The sequence below is a fragment of the Debaryomyces hansenii genome, assembly GCF_000006445.2.
Source record: "Debaryomyces hansenii CBS767 chromosome G complete sequence".
NCBI classification, from domain to species: Eukaryota; Fungi; Ascomycota; class Pichiomycetes; order Serinales; family Debaryomycetaceae; genus Debaryomyces; species Debaryomyces hansenii.
Window position 1 is genome coordinate 911,278 of NC_006049.2, and position 18,581 is coordinate 929,858.

Sequence of the window (18,581 nt, forward strand, 5' to 3'; positions counted from 1 at the left end):
TCTTGGATTCAATTTGCAGCCTTACTTAGTTTCGTAGCAGCTTTTATATGAAATACACAAAAAGAAGTATAAAAATGCAAAATATATATTCATAATTTAAAGCCTATATCAAATATATACTATAATGCCACATTTACTACGTATGTATTAATAGAGCTAATGCAATAATGGAGATCATGAAAATATGCAAATTGAATACTTTAACTTAATAAATCGTCATTCCTACCCAAGAAATTTTCAACTCCAACCGAATCGTAGTTCAACATCATCTCGTTGTTACTTTGATCATCTTTTACTGAATCTGTACCGTAGGCACCATCTAAAAGATCTACAATACTTGAAAGACGCAACTGATCGTTTGTGGAGTCATCGAATTGGCCCATGCTAGTGTTGCTATTATTTGCGCTGGTATCGGCTTTTGGGTTCGGTTTCTCAGCTTTTAATACATTCGTATCCCTGTCTGTGACATAACCTTCATTGAACGATGTTGTGAAATCATCCTGAAAGTATCCACCTAATTCAAAACACCAGCTGAGATATTCATCAACCCAGCATCTAACTATCCACCAAGTACCAAAACCTTGACCGCCGTTCAAACTGATTTCTCTAAGACATGTGGTAAGAAAATTACTAGAAACTAATGTGAATAACCTAGGGTTGAGCTTAGAAAACTTAGAAGGTAACTCTGCAAGAAAATGGGCAGATTTGATCAACACAGAAACTGATTCTGAATCAACTTGCTCATGCAATATGGTGAGGAGATCATTATTCAAAACATGCAACAATGATTCGACATTCTCCTTTGAGCACGGTACTTCCCGTAAAACAATCTCATTAACGTCCAATTTTAGCCAATCGTCAATCATAGCTTGTTTCTCTGGAGCACTGTTCAAAATTCTTGATGCAGAATATCCTGTCTCGATTACTTTAATTAATCGAGAAAGAATCAGAATGAACTTTTTGGCATTCTTCATCTTCATGGCCATAAAAAATTTAGGTACCTTATTCTGTAGCGAATATGATAGCTTATCAACATATTGGTTCGTAATTTGTTTCAACTGTCTTAAAACATCATCTGGAACGCTTTGAAGATGCAACTTAGTCAACATTTTGGCCATTGTTTTGTACATTATGTTATCACATTCATTGACCCATTCAGAAATTAAATCATTCGTATACAATTTAAAGACCGGTGCTGTTAAAATTCCATTGAAGCTAGCAAAGGAAGAAAATAATTTTCTGACTTGCATGTATCTCAAAAATTCAAAAACTGAGGTGCAATGGACCTTATATAGCGAGTACAAAGTATCAGCAATATCATAGTCAGTGTCTCTAGGTAAATATGGATAAATTGACGGTAAGTTTAATGGCGAATTCAAGTTCTCTCCATTAAGTGACTGATCTATCAAACCGAAAAGATTTGGAATGTGCTTTAGGTCATTAACCAAAAATTCTCCATTTGACAAAATCGAATTTAATGCAGCTGATGAGTTTGATGCAGAAACTCCGGAAATAATAGGACTATTAGATACCGAAGGGGTATTTGGATTCTGAAAGGATTGGGGAGAATCGTTTCCAATTGATGGTGACGCTGATGTGGGCGAATTTCCAGCTTGGATATTTTGATCACCTACTAATTTGATTCCGCAATAATGGTACTTTGATTGGCCTCTCATACCTAATCTTCTTGTGGTCAAGTTGGGGAATAATATTCTAACTAATTTACCAAAACTCGCTGGTGATAAAGGTTTTAGGCTGTTGTCAGCACAAATTTGGACGTATCTCGCGTAAATCCTATTTCTTGGAACCACTGCAGTGGCTGACGATTCACAAGAATTAAGTAACCAGACCATGCCAAATATTTGACGTTGTCTCTCTTTACTAGTGTCCTTAGACGTTGAATAGCTTGTTTTGGTTTCTGGAATAGAATCATCATTCTCAACAGACTTGATTCTTAATGCAAGCTCGGAGAGTGGAAGCTGAGACGCCTTAAATGCTAATTGCTTCAACTCATTATCACCCTCGTCGCCTGGCACCGCGTGGTCAGACTTCCTATATCTCTTTCGACCAGAAGATGATGCCTCTTGCATTCCAGTAATATTTTCAACCGGTGTTGCGGCCCTACTAGGAATAGGTGATTTGCTATTAAGCATACCCCCATCCGCTTCCACAGGTCTAGGTTGCATCACGTTCATATGGGCAGAAGCATTGTTATTGTTTGATTTACTTTGGAATGGTGACGACATGTTATAGACCTGAGATAGATTTCCACCTGATTGATCAGGATATACTTGGGAATTCTCCATATTGCCCGCCATATATTGTCGCTGAAGTTCAAAGTGAAGCTGCATTTGCTGATTATAATTCTGAATGTTATGCGATTGTTGTTGTGGCGTAAACTCCGCGTGGTTGGGAAACTCAGGTCTTTGCATATTAGGCTGACCCTTGTATTGTTGAAAACTTGGGTGGTTGATAGGAGACCCCAACCCCCCTTCCGATGATTCAGTCTTCAAGTATGGCATCCGTGAATCTTGATGGCGAATTGTTTGATTCTGCAATGACGATTGACCCTGGTTGGAATTATTCTGATTAGGAAAAATGTAATTCGAAGTGTGCAATTTTTGATCCATATGATTAATTGTTTCGTATATATTCTTTAACTAACTGTTAAACATGCAATAGCCCTATTTAATGACTCAATTTATAATGACACCGATGATTATTATGCAAAAACTTGAAAAATCCCTCTAGTGCTCAGGTATGGATACCTCTATCTATACCGCTAAGGGAAATGCAAAAAATACCTAGAATTTGAAAACGAAATAAAAAAAACAAAATTTCGAATGATGAACCTAAATATATTGACAATCACTTTGGAATGTGCCACCTCTTTTTTCTATAGCTCAAAATACCAGGGAATTAGTAATGTTGAATACTAATAGTGGATCTTAACATTAGAAGAGGAGAAAAAATTTATGAGAACTGGATCAAAAAAATTTGTGAGAAGTGTACGTGCGACGGCACTACCTTAGCCACCCTGGAATGTTCATCTTGATAGACGATATGTTTCTCTAGTCACTATTGGGTATTTACATCGTCTGTTTACAAATGCTAACCGTTAATTGTGTTTGCATACCTCTCTTGTAAGATTTTCTTGAAAAATAGGTTAGCAATAGTAAATCGAGAGCAACATACGCTACAAGTTAAGCTGGCATCATTTCTTATACATTTAGAAGATGCAAAAAACTCCAGGAAACGACCCAATGATTTATACATCTATCGTATTCTACGTAAGAGTATGTGGGCAGTAGCACCGGACGTTATTTATGGGTGCGGAGCATGGTGGTCGCAAGGGCCTAATTAGCCATCGCAAAGCACTAAACCCAGTGAGTTAGTATCCTTGTGGGTTATGTCATCCCTACAATGGATACTAGGAGTCCGTTAGAATGTTGCATTTTGCTTGTATTGTTGGACTGATTCCGTCCCATCTGGATTTTATCATTATTCACGTCATGTGATTTTGAAGTGCGGCTTGTGATTTTTTTTTTTTTAGAATGAAGCTCATCTGAAGAATTTAGTACCTCTTAGGGTAAAATATTTTACCATCAGTATACAAATAAATAGAGATGGCAGTATTAAACTCGAACCCAGAGATTCTCTTGCGTAAGAGAAAGAATAATGATAGAAAGAGGTTAGAGAAGCAAGAACAAGCTAGACAAAGACAGCTTGAACAAAAGAAGAAAAATGATCAACGTTCTAAAAAATTCGTTAGAGCTGAAACGTTAGTTTCTAACTACAAATCAAATGAATTGGAAAACAAAAGAATCAAGCATATAACCAAGTTTGAAAAACAGCTGCAAGCGGATAAAATAAGCCAAGCTAAGGAAGATGATGAGTCTGCCAAATTATTATTCATTATTAGAATTCCAGATCATACAAAGGGATTAAAGGTTCCATCGAAAGCTCGTAAGGTCTTACACTTATTACGTTTAAATAGACCAAACACTGGGGTATTTGTGAAATTAACTCCTGCTACTGTTCCTTTATTAAAATTGATTTCACCATACATTGTTGCTGGAAAACCATCTTTGAATTCTATCCGTAAATTATTTCAAAAGAGAGCATGTATTTCTGTTATAGATGAAGAAACGAAAGAACCACGTATCACTAAGTTGGACAATAATGGTGTTGTTGAAGATAAGTTTGGTGATGACTTAGGATGTATTTGTATTGAAGATTTGATACACGAACTTGCCACTTTAGGCGAACATTTTAAAACCGTCAGTAACTGGATTTTGCCTTTTAAATTGAATGCTCCTGTTAGTGGTTGGGGTCCTCAAGCTAAATTAGCCAAATTACAATATTCAAATGAACATCAAAGAAAAATTAGTTTGGCTGGTGATGCTAAACTAAATGAGATCGATATTGATCAATTTATTGATGAACAAAATTAATTGCATATCTTCTATACTTTCTTTATATATATATATATATATATGCATATGCGTATATGTGTGTATATTCTATCTTATATATCTTTTAACTAGTGTAATTCAACATAGCTAATTTTCGTAACAATTTTTTTTTTTTCATTCTCTTAGTGTTCCAGCTCCCCATTACGTCTGTATTAGTTTCCTCGATTGGGCTTACTGCTCTTAGCGACCTCTCCCCTGGTACACCGCCCTACATTAACCTCCCTGGTGGTATAAGTAAGTTACATTTATTGGTCGTGTGGGATTCAATTTTGAATGATTGATTTTCATCCTTTTGAAAGTTTTAGATTCCCAGGAAGAAGAAGTCGCATTTTTAAGTGGGAGATTTATAGATTTTGTAATGTTTTCAGTGTAACTATAATACTAAATCTCTGTTAAATGGGACAAAATTTTCTCTCATTTAACTATATTTCTACTATATAATTTAATACCTGAACAAGAATCTTGAGATTTTTCCCACTTAAGAAATCGAAAATAACGCGTACAAAAAAGCACTGATGAAGCCAAATCAAATATCTGAATAGTATCAACAAGACAGTCTACAATGGCATCGAAATCTTCATATTCTACATATCAGGAAATAAAGTCACCCACTGATCATACCTACAAACTTCTTCAACTTACACCTGATCTTTTAGACTATATCAAGTCTAATGAGCATGGTGAATTACTTTTAAAGTCACCGCCAATTCTGAAAAATCACATAGTCTTAGTAACGGATAATAAAACATGGAAAATGAGACAAATGAATCATTCTAATAGTGTCCTTTTGTTAAATAATATGAAGATAAATAAATTGAATAAAACCTTAGAACATATTATACCAGTTGAGGAACCTACTAATCAACTATTGGGGATTGCAAATCTCGCATACGAATATGAACTTTCTAAAATTCCAGGCTATATAGAAATAGGCAATTTACCTACCTATGATGGTAATTTTGAAGTTGCGAATGAAATTGACTCCAGTCGTAACGTTGAAGCTTTAATGAACGACTCTCCAATCTCCAGGGAAGAGTTCTACAAGGAATGGTATACCTTGTGTGGGTGTGAGATTGAAGGAAAAGCAGTTATACTATCCAAAGAATTCATAACCGACGGCTTGCAATTATTAATTCCCATATTAATTACTAAGGATATAGATTATAAAAGTGATGCCTTTAACATAAACATATCTGATATTTCCAAAGAGATGCGCCAGCAAAACAGGCTATACACTCAAGAGGTAACTATTACAATTCTTCACAAGTTCTGCATTAAACATCATGAATCTAGTATGTTCAAGCTAAATAATCTTGCAGTGGCTAAATGGTTTGGAATTCAAACACTATTTAGTACGAATGCCAACCTTATTTCCCCTAAGGATTTCTTATTAAAATGGAAGTCATCTTTTCCTCCATTCTACAATGTCCCAATAGATCTATCCCAAATGAGAGGTTATTATTGCCGTCCACTCAATGAACAGATTCAATTCTTAAACCCGTCAACTTTAACACCTGGTGATATGAGTATCAGGGTTAAAGAGCTATTTCAAATAGTAAAAGAATGGGAGTATGAAGAGTTTCTTCCATTTATCGAGGAGTTTATTCCAAAAGGTAAAAAGCCCGAGTCAATTGTACTAAAATATGCTAAAAAGAAGAGAGTTGGCAAGAATAGATTTATGATTTGTCCCAGATAAAGTCTATGTTCCTGTATATAATACATGATTCATGAATCAACGAAATGTAGTAAACATAAATTTTCCATTCTTCGGCTTTCACTGTCAGCATCCAAAAAAGCATACGATGGATAACCTGACATTTCTAATATCGCTAATCGTATGTAAACCGCAAGATATGGCTAAATTCATTCAATACTAACTTTTGTTTAGAGCGGAGGATGCGCTGGTACTTCGACTGATTTAGCATTTTTTCCTATCGATACTTTGAAGACAAGATTGCAAGCAAAAGGAGGATTCTTTGCTAACGGTGGATGGAATGGCATATATAAAGGGCTAGGATCGTGTGTGGTGGCATCTGCGCCTTCGGCATCTTTATTCTTCGTTACTTACGACTATATGAAAACCCAAACTAAAGACAAGACATCACTGCCTGCTGTGGGACATATGATATCTGCATCTTGTGGTGAAATTGCCGCATGTCTTGTGAGGGTACCTGCGGAAGTCATCAAGCAGAGAACTCAAGCAGGTATACATGGAGTTGGAGCCAAAGCATCTTCGTGGTCCAACTTCTTATATTTACTTCAAAACAGATCCGGAGAAGGTTTGATTAGAGGCTTATATAGAGGATGGAATACAACTATATTAAGAGAAATCCCCTTTACGATTATCCAATTTCCCTTGTATGAATGGTTAAAGAAAAAATGGGCCGAATATGAAAACGATAAACTATCTTTATTGAAAGGTGCAACGTGTGGTTCTATTGCAGGTGGTATAGCTGCAGCTGTGACCACCCCTTTGGATGTTATCAAGACTAGAATTATGTTAAACAAGGAAAGAGTGAGTCCTATACCGTTGGTTAGAACTATGATCACGGAAGAAGGTTATAAGGTGTTTTTAAACGGCATTGGTCCCAGAACTTGTTGGATAAGTGCAGGAGGTGCTATATTCTTAGGGTGCTACGAGCTAGTGCATACAACTTTAACCTCCTACTATTCGAATAAACGTAAACTACAGCAGTGATCTTAATGATTGTCTTATATAATAAGTTACACAAAAATAGAATTATAGAAAATAGATTTATTTTATCTCCATCATCGGTTCTAAAGACTCATCCTCCTCCTTATTACAAATAGATTTAAGTATCAACCTTACTTTATTTTGATTACAGGTATAATATTTAGAACATGTTATCCAAACAATTAAGAGGTTTATCTATTCTTAGGAATAATCGGGCTAGATGTTCGCTTATTAATGGTGTTCGTCAAATTTCTAGTGGAAATTCGCCATTATCAGCGACCACTTCCGATCCAAGCGGAGTCCATACAGCGACTATTGTTGAGCCACCTGTTGTAGCTCCGCCATCTGGGTCGACGATTACTTTAAAGAGTGCTACTAGAGATGACTCTAAATTTGGTACTAGGCCAATCTACTTAGATGTTCAGGCCACTACCCCCACCGATCCAAGAGTTCTTGATAGAATGTTAGAATTTTATACTGGATTGTATGGTAACCCACACTCTTCTACTCATTCATATGGGTGGGAAACGGATAAGGAAGTCGAAAAGGCACGTAAGTATGTTGCGGATGTTATTAATGCTGATCCAAAAGAGATTATATTCACTTCGGGTGCTACGGAATCTAATAACATGGCAGTTAAGGGTGTTCCTCGTTTCTATAAGAATACCAAGAAGCATATTATTACTACCCAGACCGAACACAAGTGTGTTTTAGATTCTGCCAGGCATATGCAAGATGAAGGGTTTGAGGTCACATACTTGCCGGTTAATGAAGAGGGTTTAATTAGCTTAGACGACTTGCGTAAAAGTATTCGTAAAGATACTTCGTTGGTATCGATTATGGCCGTTAACAATGAAATTGGTGTGGTGCAACCTTTGAAGGAAATTGGTAAGATCTGTAGAGAGAATAAAATTTTCTTCCACACTGATGCAGCACAAGCTTACGGTAAAATTGATATTGATGTTAACGAGATGAATATTGATTTGATGTCTATATCTTCACACAAGATTTACGGTCCAAAAGGTATTGGGGCTTGTTATGTAAGAAGACGTCCAAGAGTTAGATTAGACCCAATTGTGACTGGTGGTGGACAAGAAAGAGGTTTAAGATCTGGTACTTTGGCACCGCCATTAGTTGCTGGCTTCGGTGAAGCTTCTAGACTTATGAAAGAAGAAATGGACGTATGTATTTTTGTTTGATTTCCCAGCCTTAGGCTTTAAATTATGAGATAAATATGATGATTTTGGAGCCCTAGCATATGAGAAATATCTCTTCTCTATGCCTTGATGAAATTCTAATTTATGCAAGGATCTGAATTTTGTTCCATTTATTGTCATGGCTGCACTTAGTGTATTTTCATTAGCATTTACTAACCGTTATTTTATAGTATGACCAAGCATATATTCATAGACTCTCTGAGAAATTGAAGGCAGGCTTATTAGCAATTCCATCTACTCAGTTTAATGGATGCTTATCCAACCCAGATTATCAATACCCGGGTTGTGTTAATGTCTCATTTGCCTACATTGAGGGTGAATCTTTATTAATGGCCTTGAAGGATATTGCTTTATCTTCAGGTTCAGCCTGTACTTCTGCATCATTGGAACCATCTTATGTCTTACATGCATTGGGTGCAGATGATGCCTTAGCACATTCTTCTATTAGATTTGGTATTGGTAGATTCACAACAGAAGCTGAGGTCGACTATGTTATCAAGGCTATTACTGAGAGAGTAGAATTTTTAAGAAAAATGTCTCCATTGTGGGAAATGGTTCAAGAAGGGATTGATTTAAATTCCATTGAATGGAGTGGTCATTGAGTTATCCACTCATCTGTTTATAGGTCATATTCATATGTAAATTGTTTATTTAAAGCGAGCACCGGTATCGGCGACGAATGCGCGGTATCGGTAATATTTTTCAAATAATATATGGAATATAAATCGACTCACTGTGTTCAACACTTCTTCTTTTTCCAAGTTTACAGAAGAAAACTAACAAATAACAATGTCCCAACCTGAATTAAAAAAATCAAAAGTTGATATAAGCAAAACCATCACAGTTTTACCAGGTGATCATGTCGGTGAAGAAGTTTGTAACGAGGCCATCAAAGTCTTACAAGCTATTGAGGATGCTACCCCATACAGAAACATTAAGTTCAATTTGCAAAAACATTTGATAGGTGGTGCCGCAATTGACGCTACTGGTACTCCATTACCAGATGAATCTTTGGAGGCTGCAAAAAATTCTGATGCTGTCTTATTAGGTGCTGTCGGTGGCCCAAAATGGGGTACCGGTTCCGTTAGACCTGAGCAAGGTTTATTAAAAATTAGAAAGGAATTGAACTTATATGCTAACTTGAGACCATGTAACTTTGCGTCCGATAGCTTATTAGAATTGTCTCCATTAAAGTCTGAGATTGTGAAGGGTACTGATTTTACTGTTGTTCGTGAATTAGTTGGTGGTATCTATTTTGGAGAAAGACAAGAACAAGCAGAATCAGAAGACAAGCAGACTGCATGGGATACTGAAAAGTATTCTACTGAAGAAGTAACTAGAATTACTAGAATGGCAGCATTTATGGCGTTACAACATAATCCACCATTACCAATCTGGTCTTTAGATAAGGCTAATGTTTTGGCGTCTTCAAGATTATGGAGAACAACTGTTGATAAAGTTATGTCTGAAGAATTTCCACAATTAACAATTCAACATCAATTAATTGACTCGGCGGCTATGATTTTGGTTCAATCTCCAACTAAGTTAAATGGTATTATTATCACTTCTAATATGTTTGGTGATATTATTTCTGATGAAGCATCTGTTATCCCTGGGTCATTGGGGCTCTTACCTTCTGCTTCTTTGGCTTCGTTGCCAGATACTAATTCCGCTTTTGGTTTGTATGAACCATGTCATGGTTCAGCTCCAGATTTGACGGAAAACAAAGTTAATCCTGTCGCTACCATATTATCCGTAGCAATGATGTTAAGGTTATCTTTGGATTGTGTACCAGAAGCTGAAGCTTTGGAAAAGGCAGTCGGTCAAGTCTTAGATTCCGGAATAAGAACAGGAGATTTACGTGGTTCAAGCTCCACTAAAGAAGTCGGTGATGCGATCGCGGAAGCAGTCAAGAAGGTATTGAATCAATCAGTCTAGTTATATTTTTAAAATATATTTAGTTATATAGTATAAATTATACATGGGTTTTCTCAAGTTTAATCTGAAAAGTTTAAATGACCATTTAAGATCTCCGATAAGTAAGTCATTGATTCATATGTGGTACTAAAAGAATCGCTTCTAATCGAAGAACTTTGCATATTTTTATGTATCTGAGATGATGGTAATACCTTATCATCACAATCGATAGGAGTTGCTGGAAGGAGCTTTTCTTCAAAATTCTCATTAATTATTGTTGCATCACTAGAACTCGAATTCATAATCATTGGTGAGTGAGATTTTTTATTCTCCTGACGTTCGATTGGCAAACTACTTGCAAAATCATCAGAAGAAAAAAATTCATCGTCTGAGCTTGTAAGAACAGAGAATCTATGATCATTTTGAAAGCCAAATTTTTTGTTAGAATTAATCAGATGCAAATTTTCATTTAAGTTTGGAATATAGTCACTTCTGAAATTAGAATCAATCTGTTTACCAAAGACTTCAATAATTTCAGATGATGCCAAAGATTGTGTTGACATCTCTCTATTTTCATTTTTCAAAGACGTTGGGTTATCACCAAATTGTGCTACCAGTTGATTTTGGGGCGTGTAAAAGGCATCGAAATCTTTAGATTCATAGACATCTCGCATTTCGTCTTCTGTTATATTATCTGAATCGTTCAATTCAATTATATCCTCAGTATCCATATGCGCTTCTTCCTTCAATGCTCTGATTTCAGCGTTTAACAATGAGTAATTTTCATTGGAAATTGACACCCAATTTGCCTCACCATCATCGTAAAAGTCTTCTACATTAAATTTTCCATAACCCACATTTTCCAGTCTTCTAGGAATATTAGATGAATGATCATCTGTACTATCTAATATCAGAATTTTCTCGGGCGCTGGTCTATTTTTATGCCTATTTTCATTGTCATTCACTAAGATGATTGTATTATTATTTGATCCGAACAGCGAATCAAGGTGCGGTGGAAATTCAAAATGAGAATTCACATCCAAGGATCCTGAAGTATTTCTTGACTGTTGAACAGAATTGTTGCATTCTTTACGCATTTGTATACCAGTATAATTATCTATATCTCGAGGTATATTAGCTTCAGAAAAACTTTGTTCTTGTTCTTTTTCTTGTTCTTGTCCTTGTTCTTGTTCTTGTCCTTGTCCTTGTCCTTGTCCTTGTTCTTGTACTTGTACTTGTTCGTGTACATGCTTTTGTTCTTTTGTTTGTAATTGTGGCACAGGTTTATATAAACTAGTATACTCATTTTTCTTTCCAGAAAATGAAGAGCTGTCTTGCAATTTTGAAGTATTATTATTTTCATGTATTTCAGTTTTAGGCGTAGAATTTTCTATGCCATCAAAAGACCGTCTCAAAGATCTGAAGACTTTCTTAATCATAGAATTACGTTTGTCTGGTCTTTCTTGTGAACTTTTCTTGACCTCAACATCCCTAGAATTGTTCTTACTTCTTGTAGAGAGCCTTTTTTCCGTCCTTCTTTGTTGCAGACGTTGGTCTCGCGTATTTGTATTTGAAGGTGATATTTTATTCATGTAGACTTCTGGTATCGATATAATTTCTGACACATTTCTAGTTTTGGGTCTTGAAATTGAATCAGTACTTTTGTTTTTAGCAATTTCTTGTCTATGTTCGTTTAGCTTTATTTCGTCAATTTGTGTAAAAATATTTGCACAATAATTTATGTCATAGGCATATCCTTGAGTAAGCATTTTTGAAATATTACTAAATGTGTTAAATAATAGACTAAAATTCTTAACTATTACTTCTTTCAAGCAAACTTGTAAATCATTAGAAGAAATAATTTCGTTCAATTCAAATGTTTCAGCTCTATTAAAACCAACCATATGAATTTGATGATCATTAATAAAAGATGCATTTAATACAAAATGAACAGTTTGATTTTCTTCAAAATATTTCTTCGGATCATGAATCGATAAATTCAAGTACAATGCCATAGGAGATTTACAACTTTCTTCCTGATATGCAGATAGTTCTTGGGCAATAGAATAAATATGTAGTTTCGGATCGTTTGATCTAAACAAATGGAATGGTTTCCTTTTATTTAGTACTGTTGATTTATTTATTAGCTCTATAATTTTGCATCCATCGACATTTCCCCTATCGCTCCCATCTAAAATTTCATAATTTTTACTAATAGTACTATTTTCTGCATTATTGTTTTTGAATCCTGTCTTGGAAATATTTACAAATTTTAAAAATTCTTGAGTCTTTGAGGTGATAGGGGATACTCCTTTGTAAGTAGTTGTAATTACCTCATTTATGATGCACCAACAATTTACTTCCATTGTTGGTAACAGCTTCAAATTTGGTAATGGCTTATCATTCACTAGCGAATGCATTAAAATGTCAGAAACACAGAGATTCTTCATTGATTCATTATTTCTCTCGTTATAATACGAATCATCCACAATAGTTAAAAATAGTATATGATCTGAAAATATAATCAAGATATCCAAATCATAAAATGTATCGTTCAAGGGTTTAATGTTTCTCATTTCATAAATTCCAACAACTTTACGCGCCAACCACCCATATTGCAATTCGGGTGGCCAGTTAGACGCCAATTCTGTTAATATTTTTCCCGTTGGTGTAAAGACTCTTTGTCTGATATCTATCTTTGTTTGATTATTCTCCTCCTCAAATCCAAATGCATCAATAACATCGACGGCAGAATTGAAATACTTCTCGATTGTAAAAAACTCGTTGCTTGGATCATCTTCAAAATTGCTCAATTTCGTCTTTTCAAAAATGATTGAATCCTTCAACCTGACAAGTATCAACTTAAGTTTTGGCAATTCTAGTAGAGACCCAGCTACAATTGAGTCAATATCCCGTATGCCAAGATTCCCTTTGTTTATCATAGTGTTTTCAAATATTTTCTTATTATTTTTACTGTGAAATTTGGCTAAATTATCTCTAAAGTTCTTTAAATTTGCTTCATGCCTAATAAATGCTTTATAGAAATATGGCATTATCGTACCAACAGCTTTCATTATTTCAACATATCCAAAAGCCGATGCCTTTTTCAACGAATCATGCAATATACAGTTTATTCTAGTGATCTCATCTATTGTTGGAGGGAAAACTTGATTAATTTTTGTAATTCCTGAAGATGATGTTGCAGCTAAAACGTGGATACGCAATGGAATGATAAAATTCTGTAACAAGTTCACTAATCTCATTGTAAAATTCGTTTGAACAGTAAGTAACTCACTTATAATTGTATTTATTAGTTCGTTGTTTTTTATCTGAGGCAGAATAGCATCTACTGGTACGGTATAAGAAAATTCCATAATCTCTGGTGAATACTCCAATAATGGATCAAATAGCTGCTCCAACTGAGACCCAATTAAGAACACTAATTTATTGTTCTCTTCGACTATTTTATCGCTTGTTTCTGAAGATGCATTATCATAAATCACATCTAAAACTGTAGATTGTATACAATGAGTTTGAAGTAAGCCTAATTCTAAGAGCTTCAATCCAAATTTTTCTGGTTTCTTCTCAGAAATCAATTGCATATTATTTGCTAAGCTACCCGCATAGGTTTCATCCCAGCTTTTGTTGACATAAAAATTTCCTGGACTATTTACAAGCTTGTTGTAGTTCTTCAAGTTAGTTATAGCTAAGCTTCTTCTAACGTTAGATTTCTGATAACTGGGCAATAAATTTTCACAACTTGGCCAGAATCTCGATCTGGCATCTAATACTAAATTGTCATAAGATGTAACGCCAAATTTACTAAAGGACGTAGTGTTTAACTTTCCCGTATGCGAGTTTTCGTAAACCATAATTATAACATTTCCGAACAAACTTTCATCGTATCCTTTAAAATATGCTGCCTTTGGGAATATAGCTAACCACTCTTCAATACTTTTTTCTTTAAATTTATATAGCGTATCGGAAGTGCTAAACTGGCCTAATAATGGAGAAATTTGTATTCGTCCCACCTTGTCGTCATGTTTCCTACTTTCGCTTGCCTTTTCAAAATACGTCTTATCGTATTCTCCTGAGGCATATCGATGGTAGACACTCATCTCTTCTGTTCAAGAGTTAATTACTTCTCTATTAAGCCTATAAAGAAATATAATCTGTAGATATGAATAGAGGATATGGACCTGAGTTTCTCGAAGTGAAATGTAAACAAACAAAAGTCACGTGCGTTATCGATGACTGAAGGTTACAGTTTTAGGGTCAAGAGGGGTGCCATCTTTTCCAATTCCGTTTTCGTCCAATTGTTGTTGGGTATATTGGTATCTAGCTTGATCGAATGTTAAATTACTATTGTCCATTATTCTTTTGACCTCTTCCTTTGCATTTTGCAGTAACCCTTGTCTTTGATCATTATTTGAGATATTTTCCCCTATATCAAATGTGCTACTGCTAAGGCCATTTTCCAAGTCATCTTCAAAGCCATTCTCATCGGATGGGATTCTACTAAAACGTAATCGTCTTCTAGTCCTATATCTATCATGTGCTGCTGCCAATTTGTGTCTAAAATGGAATAAAACTATGACCGTAATTATAAAAAACACTAACATTACATGATGTGTTTTTACTTTCGCTTTAGTGTCAGCATAGTAATCATAAAAAGATGATGACTCTTCTACTTCTGTATTCCGTATCGAATTCATTATTAAGAATTGATACTAATGGTCCTACTGGGATTTAATCCTTAAACCTGAAGTTAAGTGAGTGCATTTTATTGATTATGTAATACTAACACTAAATGTTTTACGTAGAGCTATTGACTTTACTCTTGAACTAGTATAGTTATACCAGCTCAGTCCGATATATAATTAAAGCTTCTCTGTTCAGGTGTTCACAATTTATTAGCGTAGGAAATTTTCAAGTCTCTGCCACCGTAATTGTAGTTGTCTAAATTAGTTATTGCTAATTCTGCGAGCTCTTCTAATTCGAATTGGATAACAGCATTACCTGAGGGCTTACCGGCTTCATTGTATTGGACCTCTGCATTTGCAACCCTTCCAATAGTTTCGAATAATTCGTATAAATCATCAACATTAGTGACCCATGGCAAATTTGAGACGAAAATTGTGTTTGATTTTTCACCATCACCGGTCACATTTTCAGTGAACTCTGTATTTTCATGCGTAGCTTCTGTGTTTTCATTCGGGTTCGAAGATACAATATCTGAGCTGCTATTGCGTTCTTGGCTGTAAACACGTCCCGGACGAGTGTCAAGTTGTCTGCCCTCGATTTCAAATCCTTGAAATTCTTCGACTGCTCTAGCCGCTTCTTCTTCAGTACTAAATACGACAGTACCAAAACCTCTTGATTTACCCCAATTGTCAGTTCTCACATCTGCTCTAACTACTTCTCCAGATTTGCGCATCAAGTCTTTCAATGCTTGCCAGTTAATTGAAAATGGTAAGTTTCCGACAAAAATTTCTGTACCAGGCTTTGGAGCAGGCGGTTGAAATCTTTCTCTTGATGTTGGTGCTCGGTTGGAAAACCTATCACTTCTTTCACTATAAGTGGTGCTGCGAGGGAACCGTTCTGAACTTCTTGGTTGACTGACTTCCTTTTTCTTGTCTCCAGGTGGTGGATAGTCCTGTCTAACAAAAATTTCCCTACCACGATATTCATGATGGTCATATTTAGAAATTGCCTTGCGTACGTCATCCTTATTTGAGAATTCAACAGTTGCCATACCTCGAGATTGACCCCTATTCGTAACTATATCTGCTCTAACTATGTCTAAGTCACCTTTAAATATCTCTTCAACATCGTTTGAAGTACATCCAAATGGGATATTACCCACAAATATAGAATTATCGTAATTTCTTTCTGTCTTTGTACGGTATTCGTCTGATCCACCAGCGTACGAGCTACTACTATAATCTCTTCTTGAACCATAATCTCTACCTCCCCTATACCCTCCTCTTCTGTAAGTGTCTCTTCTACCAAAATCTCCTCCTCCTCTTCTATCGCCACCATATCTGCCGCGAGAATATCCATAATCTCTGCTAGAATATGAATCTCTTGACCCTCTCGAGTCCCTCGAGTCTCTTGAGTCTCTTGAATCTCTTGAATCTCTTGAATCTCTTGAATCTCTTGAGTCTCTTGAGTCTCTTGAGTCCTTCGAGAATGATTCTTTTCTTGGTGCTGGAGAACGAGATCTTTCCCTTACCGGTGAACGTGAACGATCCTAATTGACATATTAGCAAATTATTTCTTATATGATGAAAATATTAGCACCGATGAATGAATATGGGTAGCATCAAACAATTATCCCCTTACTAATATAGATTGAAGGATCTAAATAATCATCATTTCAATCCAACAAGCATAAAGCGAAGCAGAAAGAAAGCATCTACCAAAATCTAATCAATTAATTCATTTGTTATGAAGTTTAATATTACCATTACATTCAATCCAGCTAGTTACTTATATATAAAAAATATTACATACTCTAGAATAATCATCAATATCCATATCTTCCATTTTGAAACACTGTTACTATTTAAATTATATATCTTCTTTAACTATGGGTATTCTAAAGGGCAGGAAAGTGCAATTAGTTGATCGAGGAATATTTCTTCAGTATAGACACGACCACAAGTAGTACTGATTATTCAAGTCTAATATACAATTTATTTAATAATTACAAAATTAACGACAACGTAAAGGTATATCAAAGTCATTTCTCGGGAAATGGTAGTACTAATCTCCTTTCTATTTCTGTCTCTTTATTTACTTCTTCTTCTCCATCAAATTTTAATCTCACACTGCCATCCTTTTTATGACCAACAACAATTGCTGGGTAGAATGTGGTAGTCTCCGGGTATCTCGCTATTACTTTAGATCCGTAAGGGTAGTTCGTGAGGTCAGGTACATCTTCAAGTGTAGGTATTAATAAAATTTCTTTGTGACTTGCTTTGAAAGTCTGCCCAGGGTTATTATTTTCATCCGGTTCTGGATCTCTAATTTCAAACTTTATTCCATCGCCTATCACCTTCATTACTTCACACTGGATCCATTCTTCGAAGTGTCTGTTTTTTAATTTATAGGCTACCTCAGATCCAACATAAATAGGTTCCAGGGGGTTAAACTTCGACGTATAATACAGTCTGCCGACTTTCTTGGGATTTGTTTTCTTGTTATGTGCTTTGCCGCTAGCTTTGGATGCTATTTGCTGTTGGCTATTTGATTTTTGTGGTGAAGTTTCATTTGCTTGCTTGGTAGAAGCCTGTAAATTGGTGATTAGAGTTTGTAAATTTTCCTGTGAAACGGAAACCAACCTTTTTGCTGTAGCCACATTTGATTTATGACCCGTTATTTCTTCTTTCAATTCATTCAATTCTTCTTCTGATAAACCATTCATTGAATCTTTAGCATACTTACTGTATAAACTATCAAATGATAGAGATTCATTTGCACTGCAAATATCTTGTAGTGACGTTATAATAATATTCCAATATCCCTCTGTTTCTGGCGACAGCATTTTTCCTAAATATACTAGTTAACAATTAAAAGTAGACAAACTTATACCTTCATTAAACACCTTGAGTAGCTACGTGATATACTTCTTGGTAAAGTCACGACCGAAGATTTTAATGTTAGACATGTTCTACATGTTCTACATGTTCTAGGTGTTTTACTTATAGAATTCATTGAAAATGCAATCCTAATAGAAATATGTTTGGTTGTTTGGTAACATCCACCTTCGCTCAACTGTTATCTTCTTTTTATAAACTCAGCATAACTAACAGAAAAAGTACATTTAATAGTCTTAACATGGCTTATTATTTAACCTCAACAATAACTACAACTAAGCGTTGTATAATCCAGATATCATTAAGCAATATGACTCGATGCTTGCAAAACACCGGAGTATAGTTGCATCAACTCCAATTTAAATAGTTGATACGCTAGGATTAATAATATCCAGTGGAATTTTGATCCAACTTTTTTGCATTTATTCATGAACTAGACACATTGATCGACACATAAGTGGCTTTAACAAATTGTACCTTATCAGTATTATGCTTGTGTTATTTTGTTTCACAATGCTGCATTTTAAATCAATTTACGCTATACGTGATAGACTTCTTATAGATTTTCGCAAAGTCACTGGGTGTCTAAAATCTACCTCAGGTAACCACGAAAACTATGAATTTGTTTTGTTCGTGCGTTATTGGACTTAATGGTCACTTTTTATCATGTCCCTTG

General features: G+C 35.3%; 10 protein-coding genes across 10 annotated transcripts; 5 read left to right on the plus strand and 5 right to left on the minus strand. All coding sequences in view use genetic code 12, as the record gives it.

The window, feature by feature from the left end:
* Positions 1 to 200: 200 nt before the first annotated feature.
* Positions 201 to 2,630, minus strand: DEHA2G10868g (DEHA2G10868p; the record flags this gene model as incomplete). The annotated part of the gene is made up of 1 exon (XM_462015.1): positions 201 to 2,630. The coding sequence occupies one exon, from the start codon at positions 2,628 to 2,630 to the stop codon at positions 201 to 203; it is 2,430 nt and encodes an 809-aa protein (XP_462015.2).
* A 996-nt stretch (positions 2,631 to 3,626) lies between these two features.
* On the plus strand, positions 3,627 to 4,454 carry DEHA2G10890g (DEHA2G10890p; the record flags this gene model as incomplete). Its single annotated transcript, XM_462016.1, has 1 exon — positions 3,627 to 4,454. The coding sequence occupies one exon, from the start codon at positions 3,627 to 3,629 to the stop codon at positions 4,452 to 4,454; it is 828 nt and encodes a 275-aa protein (XP_462016.2).
* A 583-nt stretch (positions 4,455 to 5,037) lies between these two features.
* On the plus strand, positions 5,038 to 6,171 carry DEHA2G10912g (DEHA2G10912p; the record flags this gene model as incomplete). The annotated part of the gene is made up of 1 exon (XM_462017.1): positions 5,038 to 6,171. One exon carries the CDS (start codon positions 5,038 to 5,040, stop codon positions 6,169 to 6,171), a length of 1,134 nt encoding a protein of 377 aa, XP_462017.2.
* Positions 6,172 to 6,277: 106 nt separating this feature from the next.
* On the plus strand, positions 6,278 to 7,173 carry DEHA2G10934g (DEHA2G10934p; the record flags this gene model as incomplete). Its single annotated transcript, XM_462018.1, has 2 exons — positions 6,278 to 6,310; positions 6,364 to 7,173. 2 exons carry the CDS (start codon positions 6,278 to 6,280, stop codon positions 7,171 to 7,173), a joined length of 843 nt encoding a protein of 280 aa, XP_462018.2.
* Positions 7,174 to 7,337: 164 nt separating this feature from the next.
* On the plus strand, positions 7,338 to 8,989 carry DEHA2G10956g (DEHA2G10956p; the record flags this gene model as incomplete). The annotated part of the gene is made up of 2 exons (XM_462019.2): positions 7,338 to 8,351; positions 8,558 to 8,989. The coding sequence occupies 2 exons, from the start codon at positions 7,338 to 7,340 to the stop codon at positions 8,987 to 8,989; spliced, it is 1,446 nt and encodes a 481-aa protein (XP_462019.2).
* Positions 8,990 to 9,176: 187 nt separating this feature from the next.
* DEHA2G10978g (DEHA2G10978p) lies at positions 9,177 to 10,325 on the plus strand (the record flags this gene model as incomplete). Its single annotated transcript, XM_462020.1, has 1 exon — positions 9,177 to 10,325. One exon carries the CDS (start codon positions 9,177 to 9,179, stop codon positions 10,323 to 10,325), a length of 1,149 nt encoding a protein of 382 aa, XP_462020.1.
* A 59-nt stretch (positions 10,326 to 10,384) lies between these two features.
* Positions 10,385 to 14,422, minus strand: DEHA2G11000g (DEHA2G11000p; the record flags this gene model as incomplete). Its single annotated transcript, XM_002770567.1, has 1 exon — positions 10,385 to 14,422. One exon carries the CDS (start codon positions 14,420 to 14,422, stop codon positions 10,385 to 10,387), a length of 4,038 nt encoding a protein of 1,345 aa, XP_002770613.1.
* A 126-nt stretch (positions 14,423 to 14,548) lies between these two features.
* DEHA2G11022g (DEHA2G11022p) lies at positions 14,549 to 15,019 on the minus strand (the record flags this gene model as incomplete). Its single annotated transcript, XM_462022.1, has 1 exon — positions 14,549 to 15,019. The coding sequence occupies one exon, from the start codon at positions 15,017 to 15,019 to the stop codon at positions 14,549 to 14,551; it is 471 nt and encodes a 156-aa protein (XP_462022.2).
* Positions 15,020 to 15,207: 188 nt separating this feature from the next.
* On the minus strand, positions 15,208 to 16,844 carry DEHA2G11044g (DEHA2G11044p; the record flags this gene model as incomplete). Its single annotated transcript, XM_462023.1, has 2 exons — positions 15,208 to 16,557; positions 16,821 to 16,844. The coding sequence occupies 2 exons, from the start codon at positions 16,842 to 16,844 to the stop codon at positions 15,208 to 15,210; spliced, it is 1,374 nt and encodes a 457-aa protein (XP_462023.1).
* A 205-nt stretch (positions 16,845 to 17,049) lies between these two features.
* Positions 17,050 to 17,853, minus strand: DEHA2G11066g (DEHA2G11066p; the record flags this gene model as incomplete). The annotated part of the gene is made up of 1 exon (XM_462024.1): positions 17,050 to 17,853. One exon carries the CDS (start codon positions 17,851 to 17,853, stop codon positions 17,050 to 17,052), a length of 804 nt encoding a protein of 267 aa, XP_462024.2.
* Between the last annotated feature and the right edge of the window lie 728 nt (positions 17,854 to 18,581).